General features: G+C 37.0%; 1 protein-coding gene across 1 annotated transcript; it reads right to left on the bottom strand.

Annotated features, from left to right (window-relative positions):
• Window positions 1–1349: 1349 nt before the first annotated feature.
• LOC118829189 (olfactory receptor 4K2) lies at window positions 1350–2306 on the bottom strand. Its single transcript, XM_036736160.1, has one exon. It carries the CDS (start codon window positions 2304–2306, stop codon window positions 1350–1352), a length of 957 nt encoding a protein of 318 aa, XP_036592055.1.
• Window positions 2307–15332: the final 13026 nt, after the last annotated feature.

Here is a 15332-nt window from a genome sequence, read left to right as displayed (position 1 = left end):
AACAATATTTTTAAGTAGGCAGGACAGATAGTACTTATCCATTTTAAAGATTAAAAACCAGGCTTGATAATTTATGTCTCTAGAAAGTATCAGAGGCTAGAATCCAATTTAGCTGTTGTATCAGTATTTATCGTTCTTTTTGAGAACTGATATAACATGGAGCTGGTACAAGTAGTGTTCTTCCATCTCCTGTTTTCTCTTTATTTTTTCTCACAGTCTTCCCTCCCATGTATATGTGTATGTGTGTGTGTGTATACATATTTATGTGTGTATGTGTATATATGTATATGTGTATGTGTATATATATATACATATATATATACACATACACACACTCACTTTCTGAAGCGCCTGTTGTTACCTGAGGAATCAGGGACATTTTTCAATGGTAATAGGAAAGGATTGAGACCAGGGACATTCTAGATAGATGGCTAATCCAAGACATTTTACACTTAGGATCTCCTATTTCATACTTATAAAAGCAATTTAAAATAAACAGTAATTGTAGTCTTTAGCAATCAATCACTATTTTAAAAAATAAAGACAAAAAGGACCTGGCAAAAAAGAATTAACACAAATACCCAGAGAAGCCATATAGGTACGTAAATAAAATTGAGAATATGTGGCCCCCACCTTAGAGAATGAAGTAATATATGAGCTAACTGAACATAAAATAGCATCAGTACCTGGCACATGGTAGGTGCTTAATAAATGTTTGTTGACTGACTGATATCCGATCTGTTACATCAACAGCAGGAAATCAGGGCAGCTCCTTTTCCTCCAGGAGTTAATTCCCTGAAATCACACTAGAAACCTGGTTCCTACACCAGAGTGCCCCACTTTCTCACCAGCATACATGTCCTAGGGCCACAACTCTAATTTTCTCTACCCAAGAGATACCTCTGGGCTTTTTCTATCTTTGTGTCCCCAGTGCTTGGTATGGTGCCTGGTACGTAGTAGGCATTTAATAAATGTTTGTTGATAGAAAAGCTGAATAAGCTACTAGATTTGTATAGCCAGGCTAAAGTCTTATTTTTCTCCCTCTTCTTCCTTCCCTCTCCTTTGTTATCAGTATCTAATTAATATTCAATAACTTTGCTAAAATAAGCAGTACAAACACATGATGTATTTTCTCTTTGTTTCTCCCTGAAAGTGCTTTTCCTACTTAAAGAGGCCAAGAGGGTTACCTTTAAAACCTAAAAAAACCTCTTATTTTGAACATATAGAAGTTTAACAATTACAGTATTTCCTCACAAATGATTTGGCAATTATCATTTGAACAATAGCAAAAAAGAAAATATGAGAGTAAGATCAATTAAGGTGTCCAGAAATGGCTTCATCTTAATTAACTAAGAGTAATGAGGTGACTGTGCTATCTTGTCAGAATTCAGATATCTGTTTTTCAATTTTCTCATTGCTGTTTTCACCTCCTGGTTCCTCAGTGTGTAGATTATTGGATTCAGGATGGGGGTAAAGATAGTATAAAACACGGAGAGAACCTTGTCCACCAGGAAACTGCTTAATGGCCACATGTAGATGAAGATACATGGCCCAAAGAACATGAAGACAACAATGAAATGGGCAGTGCAGGTAGAAAGTGCTTTGGAGGACCCCCCAGAGGAATGGTGTTTGATTGTTACTAGAACAATTACATAGGAGTTAAATAAAAGGATGAAGCAGGATAAAGCAATGATGCCACTTGTGGAGATCATGAAGAGTCCTAGTACATAAGTATCTACACAGGCTAACTGAAATACCACAGGAAGGTCACAAAAAAAGCTATCTACCTCATTGGGGCCACAGAAAGGCAAGTGAAGAGCAAATATCACCTGGCTCATTGAATGCATGATACCCACAACCCAGGAAGTCACTACAAGCAAAATACACACCCGAGGACTTATAATGGTTGTATATCGGAGGGGTTTGCATATGGCAATATATCTATCAAAGGACATGGCCATTAACAGGATAATCTCAGTGCCAGTAAAGAGATGCAAGAAAAAAATCTGGGAGATGCAGCCATCAAAAGAGATAGTTTTATGTCCATTGAGATAGTCTGTAATCATCTTGGGGGTAGCAAAGGAAGCTAGAGACATATCAATAACAGAGAGGTTAGTGAGCAAAAAATACATGGGAGAATGAAGGCGGGAATCAGTGATGACTACGATGACTATGAGGCAGTTGCCCACCATTGTTGCAGCATAAAACAAAGAAAACACCATGAAGAAGAACAGCTGGAGGTCCCAGGAATTGGAGAGTCCCAACAACACAAATTCAGATACAGTAGATTTATTGCCTGTATCCATTGTCTCGGGGCACAGGCAAAGAACTGTAGAAAAGAAACCAGAGATAAATAAGTAATGTTGGCATGGGAGCTACAATCTCACGGTAAAGATTTTTTTCTCTATAGAAAAGGAACCAGAGAAAAAGAAATAATTTTGTCATGGGAATGATAACCTCATGTTTAAGATTTGATTCTTCATAATTTATTAGCTTTACTCTCACAAGCATTGAAGCAACTTCACATCCCAGGAGGAAGTCATCACATTGCAGATGTTGTCTAAAGTTAATGGAGAACAATGCACAAGTTTTTCTTGTTGATAATTAGTATTTTTGTTTTAAAAGGGAATTTGTGCCCAATAAAAACAATATAAAACATATTCCACATTGATGAAACTAAAGCACAACTGCATTGCTCCTTTGCTGTTTGTGCATTTCTTGTGGCTCATTCAGAAAATAAACACCAGGGAAAAACAAAAAAAAGCTCCCAAAGAAATAGCAAAATAGTCATAGGATACAGGAAGATGAGGAGAAGGAGTGGTATAGAGGAAGAGTGAAGGGAAGTCAATAGAAGGGGAAGAAAACTAAAAAAGAAGGATTTAGCCATGACAATTGGTACATTGGAGTGGCTGTCACCACCAAGTGCTGCTTCAATAGAAGATGCCTGCTACAGCCAGCTCCTTCTTGGTGCTATAGATGATTGGCTAGATGCTATCTGAAACTCTTCTTCTTCTTCAGCTAAGTTTTGCTTCCCCCATTAGCAAAAGTCTCTCAGGATTAGGTGTAAAGAAGGTTGAAGAGGGGCCTGAGAATTAGCAGTTGCTTCAGTTATTACTACAGCCTCTTAATACTCTCTAGGGAACTGGACTGGAGAGAGGTAAATAGAGGAGAGAGTTGAACCACTACTTTCCTAGACTCCCTAAGGATAAAGTCAAGAGAGAGGGGGGAAGAGACCCAGAAAAATGTCTAGTCCAGCCATTCACTATAGACATCGCAATCACTTTCAGTACCCTGGGGTAGACAGATGAAAAAGATGACTGGAAAAGAAGCCAAAGCTGACCCAAAACTTGGAGTGAGAACAACTAGGAAGGAGTAGGAGGAGGCAAAAGGAGCCCACAGGTACAACAACCTCAGAAGAGGTCTTAAGTATCTGGCAGTAACATTGACTTCAGCACTGTGACCGGAGTATACATTTTCTCCCTATCCCTCTAGTAACCTCTAGTCTCTCCTTATGGTCTCTCATCCCTATCCTCAACCAAACCCCAATCATACCCTAATCTAACCTGCCCATTCCTTCCTCTCTGGAATTCCAGGTCCAAAGAAAACAATCTCCCCTTCAAACTGCACCTCTTTATCTCCCACTGTTTCTATGTATTTTCCCTCATGGAGACATGGCACACCTCTGATCACATTGCATCCCTGACTATCTTCTTCAGCACTGCTTGTGCATTCTTTCATATGACTCCTCATATCATACTCATCCTGGAAGAGGATTGGGAATACTCCGTATTCCCCACTGTCACTCTCAGACTTCCCTTTTGCCTCCTTAACTCATTAACCTTTCCTTCTTTGAAATCCACACAATTAAAATCTTCTACCCAATGAAAATTAGATAGCTGTAGCAAACTGATGCTCACACAATTCCTCCTCCTTTCTCAAGAGTTTAGCCCCTGGTTCACTATCCTCCTCTCTTCTGCCACCTCCTTCTCTTATACTAGGAGACTTTAATATTTATGTAGATGCTCCCTCTGGTTCTCTAACTTCTCATTTCCCCAATCTCTTTAAGCCCCATAAATTATTCACTTTACCTCAGTCACACTAAGGGATGGTCACACACTAGATCTTGCCATTACCCACAAGAGTTCCATTTTCCTAATTAGAAACTCTGACATTCTGATTTCTGCCCATAATGTCTCCTTCTTCACCTTTTCTTTGACCTCTCTGAGACTTCTCTTCCTTCTATCCCTCAGTGCTTTCGTAAGCCATCACATTGATTTCCCTTTCCTCCTTAATCCAAAAGTGCCAACTCTACAATGGCCTCTGCTCTTGAATCCCTTGTTCTGTTTCCTATTGCAATTCTTCTCTCTATTTAACCCAGCACTGGATCATTCCCACAATCTGGATCATTCCCACTATCTGCCTCCTCTACTCATAAACTACTGAACAAAGTTCAAAAAAATCTTACAACTGCACTATCTAGGTACATCACAAATTCATGTTATCCAACCCCAGCTGGACCTTCATTGAAGCAAAGCAGTCTTTTCATTCTGCTCTAATTGAAGCCCTATCTCATTCTCTGAAGAAACTATATCAAACCTTATCTTCCTTCCTGAAGCCCCTCTCAACCCACACTACTCCACTGAGGACCTTGTTCCCTACTGTGCTCAAAAAAAAATGAATGAAGCTACTTAACACAAACTCCCTCTTCTCCTATTCTCTTCATTTCAAATACCTTTGGCATCATCCTCCATTCTGTCTTCTTTCTCCTGGTTTATGACAAAGAGATGGGCCTTCTCTCTGCCAACGCTAGCCCCTCTACCTATGGACTTGATCCCATTCCCTCTCTTCAGTGAGAACACATTGTTAATGATCTCCTTTCTCTCGAATCTTCAACCTTTTCCTATCAGCTGTCTCCTTGCTTCTTGCCTTCAAATATTCCCAAGTCTCTCCCATTCTTAAAATACCTTCACTAGACTATATCATCCCCTCAAGGTATCATTTTATATCACTTCTCCCTTTCTTAGCTAAAATTCTCTACATTCACTGCTTCTACTTAATCTCTCCTCTTACTCCTCCACCCTTTGCAATCTGACTTTCATCTTCACCACTCAACTGAAACTATTCTTTACAAACTTACCGGTCATAACTCAATTATGCTATCTAAAGGTCTTTTCTTGGTCCTCAACTGTCTCAGTGTATCCACTGCATTTGGCCCTGTTAAATTCCATCTCCTCATGTATACTCTTTTGTTTCTGGGTTTTCATGATATTCATCTTTCCTAGTTGACAATTCTGCTTCTTCTAAGTTTCTTTTGATAACTCATCATCCACATTGTAGCCTCAGACTATGGCTGTTCCCAAGGTTCTGTACTGAGCCCTCTTTTCTTCCCCACTACCCTTTCAGTCTCCTCAAAAGCTCCCACTTTCAGATCTATATAACCAGCCTTAGTCTCTCTCCTGTGCTTCAGTTCCTTATTACCAACTGCCTATTGCATATGTCAAACTGGATATTTTGAAGACATCTTAAACCCTCTTTATAGAGGAGAGCAAACTGAAGTCTAGGTAGTCGAGTGACCTGCCCAACCTCATTCAGAGAATAAAAGTCAGAGATGTTATTCAAACCCATACTTTTACATATCAAAGTCAATGTTTTTTTCTCTAAATCCCTCCCCACTGCCTCCTGAATCAATTATGTAATTCAAGAGTCAGTGCTCTTTCCAAAGTGTCATTACTGTCTCCTCTGATCATGCAGATCAGAGACAATGTATAGCTCAAACTACTAGCCATCTAACATTGCTCAGACTTTTTAAGTGCAAGGACTTTCTATGTCTTACTGATGTTCGTACCTCTAGCACAATGTAATACACAGTAAGTATTCATTGAAGTTGAATTTAATTCATTTACCATCTCATTATTCTGGAAACAAATAGATATAGTCTTCTTTTAGAGGCCATCTAGTTTAACCCTCTCCTTTGAGAGACAAAGAAACTGAAGATTACAAAATTTAAATACTTTGTCCAAGGTCACACAGCAGCTAAGTGTGAGAAGCAGCATTTGAAACTGGGCCTTCTGGATCATCAGTACAGTACTCTGCTGTACTCTTTCCTGGTCAAAAAACATCTGGAACACTGAGTTCAGTTCTGGTTGATACATTTTAGGAAGGATAGTAACAAGTTGGAGAATTATATTTAGGGGGCATGACATGGATGATGAGTCATCAAAAGAAGTGGATTGTTTGTGTGTGTAGGGGGGTTTCAGGAGGAAAAATAAGGTATGAAATAGCTCCTTCATAGAATAAGATAGGACATCAATTATGGAATAATAAGAGAACTGCTTTGCTGCAGTGAAGGCCCAGGTGAAGCTGAATAACATAAATTTGTGATTTACCCAGGCAGCACAATTGTAGGACTTCCTCCAACTCTGTTTAGCATTTTGTGAGTAGGAGTTGGGGAGGCAGAAGGAGTAATCCAGTCTTGAAGAGAAGAGCAGCAATAGGACATGGGGAAGGGATTTGAAAGCAAAGAATAATGTAGAGTTGAAATGGCTAACTGTATTGGGTTGAGATTGGAGAGAGAAGAAAGGGAAGTCAAAGAACAGAGTAGTCTTCCCATTTGTTAACTAGAGAGAAGAGCTCATATTTATATTGCCTATTGTGGTATACAAAATGTAATAAATCATATTTTTTCTAATCCTACTATTTTTTCAGCTCAGAAAATTTGATTATAAGGAATTGCATAATATATTAGGGATCATAAAAGAAGTTTCTACTAAAATGTGGTAAATCAAATTATGGATTACCACTCTGAATCACAGAATTCAAAGTAGGAAAGGAGTTTGGAGTCCATCCAGTCCAGATTATATTAAAACTGCAATCACCTCTAAAATCATCTCTAACAAAGATCAGTCATTTGCTTGAAAACTACTTTGAGGAGAAATCTAAGCCAATTGATTCCACTTTGGGACCACTTTATTTGTTTAAATCTTTCCTTTCAGTCAAGCCTAAGTTTATCTCTTTTCCATTTCTATCCACTTACTCCTAGTTCTGCTCTCTGGGACCAAGATGAATGAGTCTAATCCATCTTCTAATCGACAATCCCTCCAGTGGTTAAAGATAGCTATTATGTTCCCCCAAAGTCTTCTCTTCTTCATTATAAATATTTTAAATTCCTTCAACTAATTACAATTTGCCAAGAACTCAAGGTTTTTAACCCTTCCTTGGACATTCTCAATCTTTTCAATATTTTTCCTAAAATATGGCACCCAGAATAAAACACAATACTTGAGATATGATCTGACCAGGGGTAAAATATATGAAAACTAGGACCTCTTTATTCCTGAATTCTATACTCCATTAAATATAACCTAACATTATATTAATTTCCTTGGCAACTATGTCACACAGCCAATTCATCTTGAGCTTGTTGTCCATAAAACTCCCAGATTTTTTCAGACAACTTTCTATCTATACTTTCTCATGTTATAGCTGTGAAGTTATTGTTTCTTTAACCTAAGTGTAAGCATAACTCTCAGGTTCGAAACTGTCCTTCTTAAATGTATCAACCAGGACTATGTTGTATGACCAGAGAAGACTACAGCAGAGTGCTGGACTGAGAATCAGGAAAGTCCGGGTTTGAATCCTGTTTCTGATACTTACTAGCTGTGAGTCCCCAGGGCAAATTATTTAATTTCTGTGAGCTTCAATTTCCTTTCATAAAAAGGAGGCCTTTAAATTAGATGACCTCTAAAGCCCCTTCTAGCTCTACAACTATGATTCTATGATGACTATGACTATGATGATTATCAATATTGAAAAGAACTTTTTTTCCTATCCTCTAGGCAAAAGTATGGGGAAGAATAATTTCAGATTATTAGAGCTCGAAAGAACTTTAGAGGACATTGAGTTTAATATTCTTATTTTGCAAGTGAAGAAATTTTAGGGGGAAGAATTAAGCAATCCACCCAGGGTAGTAGAGCTAGATAAGAGTGGACCTGGAACTTTAACCCAGATCTTCTGGCTTAAAATTTACCATTCTTTCTAATATGCCATAGTAAATCAAGCAATAAATATTTATTAAGCACCTACTATGTGCCAAGTACTGTGCCAAGCATTCTGGGCTGCCACAATAACATTATTTTCTACATGTTGGAATTCAGTATGAGATACATCTATCTTGGATTTCATCTTATAGACGATAAGACAGCACTAGATAAAGGTCTCATAAAGGGAATAACAATGGCCCCCATTCTAAAGACAGGATTACCCTCCAGAGAGCTCATCAGTTTCCAGAATTTGGGGCTCCTCACATTTCTTTTAGAAGTGCTTAATTAGAAAACACTTGATAACATGATGAAAATTAGTTTTATAGACAGCATAGTATAATGGAAATGTTGTGGTAATGAGTGACCTTGGTTCCAGTTGTGGTATTGTTATTGCCAAGATGTGGGACTTTTGGGTGAATTCCTTCATTTCTTCAGCCCTAATTCCTCATTTAGCTCCTAAAGTCTATATTTTAAATTCCATTATTACACCCATCCCTTTATGTTTTGATACAGTTAGCACAATCTCTGAAGGGAATAGAAGCTAAGGTCAATATTACAAAAGAATCAGATGATTTTTGAGTTGGAAGGGATCCTAAAGATCATTAATCCCAGTTCCTTCTTTTTATGGGTGAATAAGCTGAAATTCAGAAAGATGATGTGTCTTACCTAAGATCATACACTTAAGTGGGAGAGCTGGAATTTAATCCTAGGTCTTCTGCCTCCAAATTGGGTGTTGATTTCACTACCCCATCACAATGACTAACACTCTCTTTCTTCATTTTATATTTTTTCGCCATCTCCTGCCCATTCATCATACCTTTAATTTTTTGTAAGGCAAATATTTTGGAAAATATCTTCACCTACCAGATCAAAAGCAGAAAACAGGATCACACTATAGTCAATACTATAGTCTTCAGCACACTAGTATGACGGAAAGATTTTTAAATACCTGCCCTAGTTGAACTATTAGCTGTCTAACAGCAGTGGACAAAATGAAATTTGTGGGGAACTGGGAATAGAAGTAGCACTCACCTTGCAATGGGAGTTATTAAAACAACTAATCTGGCATTACTGTGGGCACAGAGGGATAATACTACAAGTGCTCCCTAAAGTATAAAAAACATTGGTCTCAGATGCTTGTGAGAGATTCAGGGGTGGTCAATGAAAAGAGTATCAACTCTAGTTTAATCCCCATAGGAGGAAGCACAGACTCTCAAGACTAGACAAGTCAACCAGTAGTGATTAAGTACCAAATGGCTATCAAGTATTGTAACTATACTTAATACTTATAATCAATAGGAACTTTCGTAGGCCTCATTTTCCTCACCTGTAAAATGAAGAAATTGGACAAAATCAATGAACATATTTAGTGATTACTATATGCTAAGCATTATATTGGGCATTGAGGGAACAAAGGTTAAAATGAAATGGTCCCAGGCCTCATGGACCTTAAACGTTATCAGGGCAGACAACACGTGTATATATGCAAGTATATGTGGAATATATGTAAAATAATTACAAAGTAATTGGGGAGGGAGAAGACACCAGTACCCAGAAGAATCAGGATAGGCACCACATTAAAGCTAGTGTTTTAACTTCATCTTGAAGAAAATAAGGCATTCTCAGTGGCAAAAATGAGGAGGGAATGCACCCTAGTCATGGCAGACAGTCAGCAAAAATATGCTAACAAGGGTTTTACTGAAATGTAGGGTATGAAGGGGAAGTGATACTTGGCAAGTCCAGAAAAATAGATCAAAGAAAGTTGTGAAGCACTTTAAGTAAAAACAAAAACAAAATGAGTTTATGTTTGATCCTAGAGGTAATATGGAGCTACCGATGTGTTGAGTAGCAAGGGTATCATGGTCAAACCTAAGATTCACAAAATTACTTTGGCAGATAAGTGAAGGATAGAACAGAATGAAGAAAGGATTGAGGCAGTTTAAAACTGTTTCAACAATCCAGCTAGCAACTGTTGTGGGGGGGTGAAAGACCAACACAAGCCCAGCAACAAGAACACTACCAGCACGCTGCAAAAGCACAGGTTCTTTCGATCTGCTTCAGTAAGGAAAGCAACATTAAGGGGTTGACAAGCTTACTTTAATTCAGCATACAAATACCATTCACTTAGCTCAGGGGAAAAAACCAGCACCCTGCGACTCACCCACGTAACCTAGAATCGTCACACAGAGGTGACTTGAACCCACGTGGTCTAAAAGCCTCTGATGTCCCAAACATGCTACTCAAACTCATGTGTAAATTAGGCCCTCCCCTGAGGCAAGGAGGCACCAAGGACACCCAAATCTAATCAAGGAAACAAAGGCCAAACTCTTCAAGGGGACTTGGTTGAACTAAGTGCTAAGAGCCCATTTTGCTTGCCAACACAAAAACCTAGAGGCAACTAGGTAGCTCAGAGGAGAGAACACTGGCCTAGTGTCAGATCTGAATTCATATATAGCTTTATTAGCTGTGAAACCCTAGTCAAGTCACTTAATTTCTGTCTGTCTCAGTTTCTTTTCCCAACTGTAAAATGGGGAAATAAAATAAATAAAATAAAAATACCTATCTCTCATTTAACACAATGTCTAGCACATAGAAGGCACTTAATAAATGTTTGTTTCCTTCCTTCATTTCTTCATGTACTTAGTCGGTAAACACTTATTAATCACTTACTATGTGCCAGACATTGTGCTACAAAGAAATGTAAAAGATAGTTCTTGTTTCCAAGGAACTTACATTCTAACGAAGGAGACAACACACAAACACAATAACCATGTACAAACAAGATATATTCAGGATAAATTAAAAATAATCAAGAGAGGAAAGGCATTAGGATTAAGAGGGATTCCTGTAAAAGGCTTCCTATAAAAGGTGGGATTTTAGCTAGAATTTGAAATAAGCCAAGGAGGCCAAGAGCAGACATGTGGAGAAAGACCATTCCACGAAAGGGAACTAGCTAGTGAAAATGTTTGAATTTGGAAAATGGAGTGTTTTATTTGAGAAACAGCAAGAAAGCCAATGTCACTGGATCATAGAGCACGTGGTGGGAGCTAAGGTATAAGAAAACTGGGAAAGTATAAAAGGACAGGTTATGAAGGGCTTAATAGTCAATGTAAGCAATGAGAAAGGCTTGAACAAGAGTGGTGGGTAAAGATAAAGGGATGGATGTGAGAAATATCATGGTAGATTTAAAAGCTGATTTGATATAGTGAATGAAAGTGAGAAGTCCAAAGTAACACTAAAGTTATAATGCTGTTTTACCAGAAGAATGGCATTGCCATTATAGAAATAAAGTTTAGAAGGGGTTTAAGGATTGTAAGAAAGACAGTGAGTTCTTATTTAGACATGAATTTCAAATGTCTACAATTCATCCAGTTTAAAATGTCCAATATATAGTTGATAATGAGGCACCAGGACTAAATACACAGATGCAGGAGTCATGTGAGTAGAAATGATCATTAAACCTGTGGGAGCTGATAAGTTCTCCAAGACAGGGTATAGAAAGAACAAAAAAAAAGAACACAGTAAAATAAAGAGATGGAAAGCAAAAAGAAATTAGAGAGATAGAGATAGAGAAAGAGAGATCAAAGATGTCAAATCCTACAGAGAGGTCAAGAAGGAAGAAGGTTGACAAAGATCTATCATATTTGGCGACTAAGTCAAGAGAACACTAGTAACTTTGGAGGGAGTAGTTTCAGTTGAAACAGGTGGTTGTAAGCCATATTTCAAAAGACTGAGACCTAAGTGAGAAGAGAAAAATTATATGTAACACCAGAAGACAGCTTTTTCTAGGAATACGGTTGAAAAAGAAGAGCTCTTACATATAATTATATTTGGATATAACTTACAAAATCTACTACTTCTGACCTTGATAGAAGGTTGTATAAGAATAGCAGGATGTTCCGATAATTTTTTAATCTCCTTTTACTAATTTTTATTATTTGGAGCTCAGTAACATTCCTCCTGCAACTTTTGGTTAGCTAAAAGTCCATCTTCTGTTAATATTATTGTTACCCAACTAAAACCTAACTACCTTAATAATAATGTCAAGAGAAGATTGACATTCCTTCATAAAAGTCAAAGGAGAGGTTGAGTTCCTCAAAGTGATTTATATATCTGTTGATTCCCCTAGTTAACAGTCTAAAGAAGGATTTGTCTGATGTCAGTTTTGGGGGTTTTTTGGTTACCTTGGTGACATGTAAATCTTCCCCCTCAATCAGCTTATTATCAACCCTCTAAACGTAGTTTATCTGTAACCTGACTTAGTTTACCTATAAAGTATCTTTAATTAGGGTTGTTTCTTTAGGAGATACATGGGATTGTGACTTTGCTGAAATAAATTCATTCAACTTTTATAACATTTAAGGAAGTATATCACTATGAATTTGTCTTTTCTTTAACTTTTACCACCTAAGAAGAATGTACAAGATTACAATGTGTGAAATAAATTTTTTCTCTGTAACTCAAGACTTGAGTAAGGAGGAGAAGGAATTATTAAAGTGTAGGTAAGATTTTGCAATAGTGGAAAAACACGATCAGATTTTGGAGAGCCGAAACTGGAAAATTTAGGAGGATATGAGAAGATGAAAGAGAAGGACTTGAATAAAAGGAAAGGAGACATAACTAGAGTAAAAGAAGTACTAGAGTTGAATAAGAATATATACTTGAGTGGAAGGAAGAGAACTCAAACAGAAAGACTTAAGGAAAAGTGGAAGGAGCAAGAGAATGACTCAAGTCAATAAAGGATAATGGAAAAAAAATGATTGCCATAGGATCAATTGAATGATATCGTTTAATAACTCCTATAGAATTGTTAGGGAAGGATTTGAGGATATAAGGAGTTGGTAGTTGCTAAGGTGAGAGGGGAGATTTGGGAACAATCATTTTTAAACACCTTAAATGTTTCAGGCATTGTCTGAAGCTTTTACAATTTTTATTTTATTTTATCCTCAAACACATTCTCTAAGAAATAGTAAATAAGATGATATCATAAAACAAAGTAAGAAATGGTAAAACAGAAAAGAAGATAAATGTGGTTTATAAGGTGCTAAAAAGACATTAATGAGATGAGAGATTGCCATAAATAACTTATCATAGTAGTTTTCTGGGGCCATTACTAGAAAGGATAAGGAACCAAAGATCTCACTTTCAGAAGTTTGGAGAACAGGGGAAAATATTCATTGACTTCCATAGAATGTGTGATAATTGTAGGCCTGCCAAAGCTACATAATTATTATCTATGTTCAAAATACAGTCTTATTATCCTCCTAGAAAAGAAAGAGGAAAAGGACTTCAAATCTCCACTCCATGGGTTGTTACTTTAAAAAAAATCATTGTTAAAATAAAAAAAGAGAAAAGATCTGAAAAGGAAGAAGGGAATCCTGGCCTCAGTCAGGATGTTGGAAAGTAAAAGAATGAGCTCCAGAGGAGAAAAAATAAGATGTACCTTTATATACCTAAAGCTAAAAAAGACAGATATGAGACTCTGCTTAAGGAGGTAAATAGAAGTTCTGAGGAGAAAATATGATGATGTAGGTCTCCAAAGGTCAGAGAAAGAAGAGATAAACAGCAATAATAGATGACTTCTTATGGAGGCAACTATTTATTGACTTAATTACAAAAACAGAAAATAATACTGTAGTCTTGGGGCATCCAGGATGTGGCAGAGAACCTCTCAAGACTTTTAAAACAGGAAGTTACAACTCACTTTTTGTAATACACATGGGCAGAAATTATTTTACTAGTAGACATATAGGAATCATTGATAAAGATTATTAAGTATATTGAGCAAGAAACTGAAGACTTTGTTTTCAAGGAGCTCATCTGGTGTTTTCTTTCTGCTGCCAGTAGAAGGAAAAACATTAAAGAAAGATAGGCATATTTGAGAAGATGGTTAAGAAGAAGTGAGGTCTTTCAAATTTAATCAAAAGGGCCCTGAGCTAAAAAGAAAGGTAATGCTGACTACATATAACATGGCATGATACACACGCACACACACGCACGCACGCACGCACACACACCCAAGCAAGTCTAAAACAATTCATCATTTCCCCACATACCCAACCCTTTTTTTCAAATCTGCCCATTTCTGTAGAAGGCATCATCATTCTTCTAATTTCCCAAATTCATACCCACAACACCTGATATCTGGTCACTTAACAAATTGTGTTATTTTTACCTCCAAAAACATGTCACACTGTACCTCTTCCCTCTATACAAAGAACCAGCACTTTTAGTTCAGGCCCACATCACATCTTGCCTAGACTATGACATCAGCTCCTGAGTGTTCTTCCTGTCTCAAGTCTTTCCTCTCTCTAATCCATCTTCCATGCAAAGATTTCCTGTAAGTGCAGATCTGATGATCTAATCTTACTCAATAAATTTCTGTGGTTCCTTACGGCCTCTTAAATATAAGTAATACTGTCCTTCAAAACCCTTTAAAATCTGACCCCAACATCTGTTTCCAGCCTCGTTATACATTGCCCTGCCCCTTCTCATAGTCTATGATCCATCCAAAGTGGCTTTTTCTCTGTTCAAACATGATAGTCTATCTCCCATCTCCTTGTCTTTGCACTTGCTATCTCCTGTATTTGGAATGTAATCTGTCCTTATCTCTACCTCATACCTCTACCCTTCAAGATACAATACTTCTACATGAAGCCTGGTATCCTTCCTTTCTGACTACTTTGAATTTATTCTCTATGTATTTATTCTTTATATAATTTTATTAGATTATTAATACACTAATTTAATATTATTCTATTACTTTTATGTAGAATAAATGTATGCGTGTATATATTTAATTCTCAATTTATCTATGCATGTTTTCTCTCCAACATAATGTAAACTCCTTGAGAATAGGGATAATTTAATTCTTTGCATCTTTTTTTTTCCTTTTTTTGTATTTACTTAGTATTTTATTTTTCCACAGCTACATAATTCTTTATATTCTTAAGGCCAGGTTCAGTGCCTATCACATAGTAAGTGTTTAATGATTATTGACTGGTTAGTTTCATATCTTAGATTAAAGCAACAAATAATAGTAAATTTAAAAGTCTAATGATGAAATATACCTCTTGTCTGAAAAGTAATGGACTAAAAATTCAAAATGAGATATACATTGCCAGATATGGGAAATATGTTGATTTGTTTTGTTAGACTTTTCTCATTTGTTGCAAGAGAAGGTTTTTACTTGGGGTGGGAGCTGGGATATATTAGCGGTTAATGATATAGATTTCCAAAAGGACACCGATAAAATAACAGAAAATAAAAAGTGCAAAAGGGAACACAAACAAA

This window comes from Trichosurus vulpecula, chromosome 8, assembly GCF_011100635.1.
Source record: "Trichosurus vulpecula isolate mTriVul1 chromosome 8, mTriVul1.pri, whole genome shotgun sequence".
NCBI classification, from domain to species: domain Eukaryota; kingdom Metazoa; phylum Chordata; class Mammalia; order Diprotodontia; family Phalangeridae; genus Trichosurus; species Trichosurus vulpecula.
Note: the sequence above shows the minus strand (reverse complement) of the source record. Positions and strands in the feature narration are given on the sequence as shown.

What these genes read in the sequence shown, in the direction of transcription:
- LOC118829189 (XM_036736160.1), bottom strand. Translation starts at nt 2,306, where the DNA reads ATGGATACAGGCAATAAATCTACTGTATCTGAATTTGTGTTGTTGGGA.